Raw genomic sequence first — 541 nt, forward strand, 5'->3', positions numbered from 1 at the left:
ACAGCAGCAGCAGCAGCAGCAGCAGCATATACCGAGGCAAATGCGGCGTCGACTTTCTCTGGGTTCTTTACAGCACCTCAAAGAGGGAGGTGCAGCAGGAGCAGCAGCAGCAGCAGTTGCTGCTGCAGCAGCAGCAGCAGCAGCAGCAGGCGGTGGCTCCCCATCAAAGAGGGAAAGCAAAGACCGCAGCAGCAGGAAGAATAGACAGCAGCAGCAGGAGCAGCAGCAGCAACTGCAGCAACCGCAGCAGCAACTGCAGCAGCAGCTCCAGCAGCAGCAGCAGCAACAAAAACAACACCTGCAACACCATCTGCTGCAGCAGCTGCAGCAGCAGCATCCACGCCAGCCTGCAACCGTTGGCTGTTTGCTGCTGCTGCAGCAGCAGGCAGAGCAGCAGCGGCAGCAGCAGCAGCAGCGGGTGGTGTGTAAGAGCCTCCCTGCTGTTCCTCTCAGCAGCAGCAGCAGCAGCAACAGCAGCAGCAGCAGCAGCAACGATGGACAGCAACGCATAACCTCTGGAGGCCGCTTAGATGCAGCAGCA

At 59.9% G+C, this 541-nt stretch overlaps 1 protein-coding gene across 1 annotated transcript in view; it reads left to right on the forward strand.

Moving 5' to 3' along the window:
- EMH_0000930 (uncharacterized protein) overlaps positions 1-541 on the forward strand; it is a gene marked incomplete at both ends in the record, with an annotated part of 2,762 nt that overhangs the window by 1,084 nt on the left and 1,137 nt on the right. The window contains one exon of the mRNA XM_013495385.1: positions 1-539. Within this exon, the coding sequence (XP_013350839.1) occupies positions 1-539 (539 nt within the window). The remainder of the gene's footprint in view (positions 540-541) is intronic.

The sequence above is a fragment of the Eimeria mitis genome, genomic scaffold, assembly GCF_000499745.2.
Source record: "Eimeria mitis Houghton genomic scaffold, Emh_scaff155, whole genome shotgun sequence".
Classification (NCBI taxonomy): domain Eukaryota; phylum Apicomplexa; class Conoidasida; order Eucoccidiorida; family Eimeriidae; genus Eimeria; species Eimeria mitis.